At 40.8% G+C, this 1492-nt stretch overlaps 1 protein-coding gene across 1 annotated transcript; it reads left to right on the plus strand.

Annotated features, from left to right (window-relative positions):
- Positions 1-239: 239 nt before the first annotated feature.
- On the plus strand, positions 240-1265 carry LOC121441904 (60S ribosomal protein L37a-like). Its single transcript, XM_041643311.1, has 2 exons — positions 240-245; positions 975-1265. Exons 1-2 carry the CDS (start codon positions 240-242, stop codon positions 1263-1265), a joined length of 297 nt encoding a protein of 98 aa, XP_041499245.1.
- Positions 1266-1492: the final 227 nt, after the last annotated feature.

The following is a 1492-nucleotide window of genomic DNA, read 5'->3' on the forward strand; positions in this document are numbered from 1 at the left end:
TTAATTTATGGTCAGATTTGTATCCTCAAACTTTTTATCCTTTTTTTCATTTACAAGTTATATAACTGAGTCACCAGGCATATTACTCACATCTTGCTCTCACACTCTAACCCTTCTCAATAAAAATACTGCTTGCACTTTTTAAAAATAACAGGGAAAGGGCTGCTTCCCATCTGCAAATGATAGATTGGTCAAAGAAAACAGGAAATAAACAATGAGACACCTATTAAGCCGTGATCATGAAAGTAAGTTAGAATGCTTTAAAAATATCATGGGACTCAAGTTAAAGGTCAACCTTTCTTGATGACATCACAGCCCTTCATGAAAAGCATGAGGAGATTCACTTCATCTGTTTTGTTGTTGTTGCTTTTGGTTTTATTTTTATTTGTTCTTCTTTCACAAATTACCTCCTGACTGCAGTTTCCTTCCCTCTGCTCCTCTCAGTGCCTCCCGTCTCCCCTCTCCCCAGATCCACTCAACTCTGTTTCCCTTTGAAAAATCCCAGGGCTATCAACCAAACATGGCATAGCAAGTTACAACAAAACTAGGCACAAACCTTTACATAAAGGCTGAATGAGGCAATCCAGTAGGAGGAAAGGGGTCCCAAGAGGAGGGAAAATAGTCAGAGACAGCCCCCACTCCCACTATTAGGATTCCCACAAACCCAGCAAACTACACAACAATAACATATATGCAAAGGATCTAATACAATATCATGTAGGTTCTGTGATTGTTGCCAGTTCTATGAGCCCCTATGACCCTGTTTAGTTGATTCTGAGGACCATGTTCTCAAGGTATCCTCAATCCCTCTGGCTCCTCCAATCCATCCTCCCCACCTTCTGCAGGGTCCCTTGAGCTCCACTTAATACTTGAATGTTTAATCATGTAAAATATATGGAAAGCGTGCTATTTTAAATTTGAATGCATTGTAATCATTCACTTAAGAATAGAATGAATGTATCGGCTTGGGTTAGGTTCCAGCAACATGGCAAAAATGCACTAAGAAGGTCAGGATCGTCGGGAAATATGGGACCCGCTATGGTGCCTCCCTCTGGAAAATGGTGAAGAAAATTGAAATCAGCCAGCACGCCAAGTACACGTGCTCCTTCTGTGGCAAGACCAAGATGAAGAGACGAGCTGTCGGCATTTGGCACTGTGGTTCCTGCATGAAAACAGTGGCTGGCAGGGCCTGGACCTACAACACGACTTCTGCAGTCACAGTGAAGTCTGCCATCAGAAGACTGAAGGAACTGAAAAACCAATAGAAGTGCTACCATTTGATACCCAAGCCTTCTCAATAGTGCACAGCCAACTAAATAAATGGGTTAATTTACGTAACAAAAAAAAGAGAATAGAATGTATCCACAATGCAATTGTTTACACTGCTTGGAAAATGTTGCTGGGATATATATGTTATAACAGAAAAAACAAAGACACAAGAGAAGGAAAATACCAGAAAAGATGTAGAAGGAAAGATGTAAAAGGCAGACAT

The sequence above is a fragment of the Microtus oregoni genome, unplaced genomic scaffold (genome assembly GCF_018167655.1).
Source record: "Microtus oregoni isolate MIOR12 unplaced genomic scaffold, Mior012 000083F_ref0000379, whole genome shotgun sequence".
In the NCBI taxonomy this organism is placed as follows: domain Eukaryota; kingdom Metazoa; phylum Chordata; class Mammalia; order Rodentia; family Cricetidae; genus Microtus; species Microtus oregoni.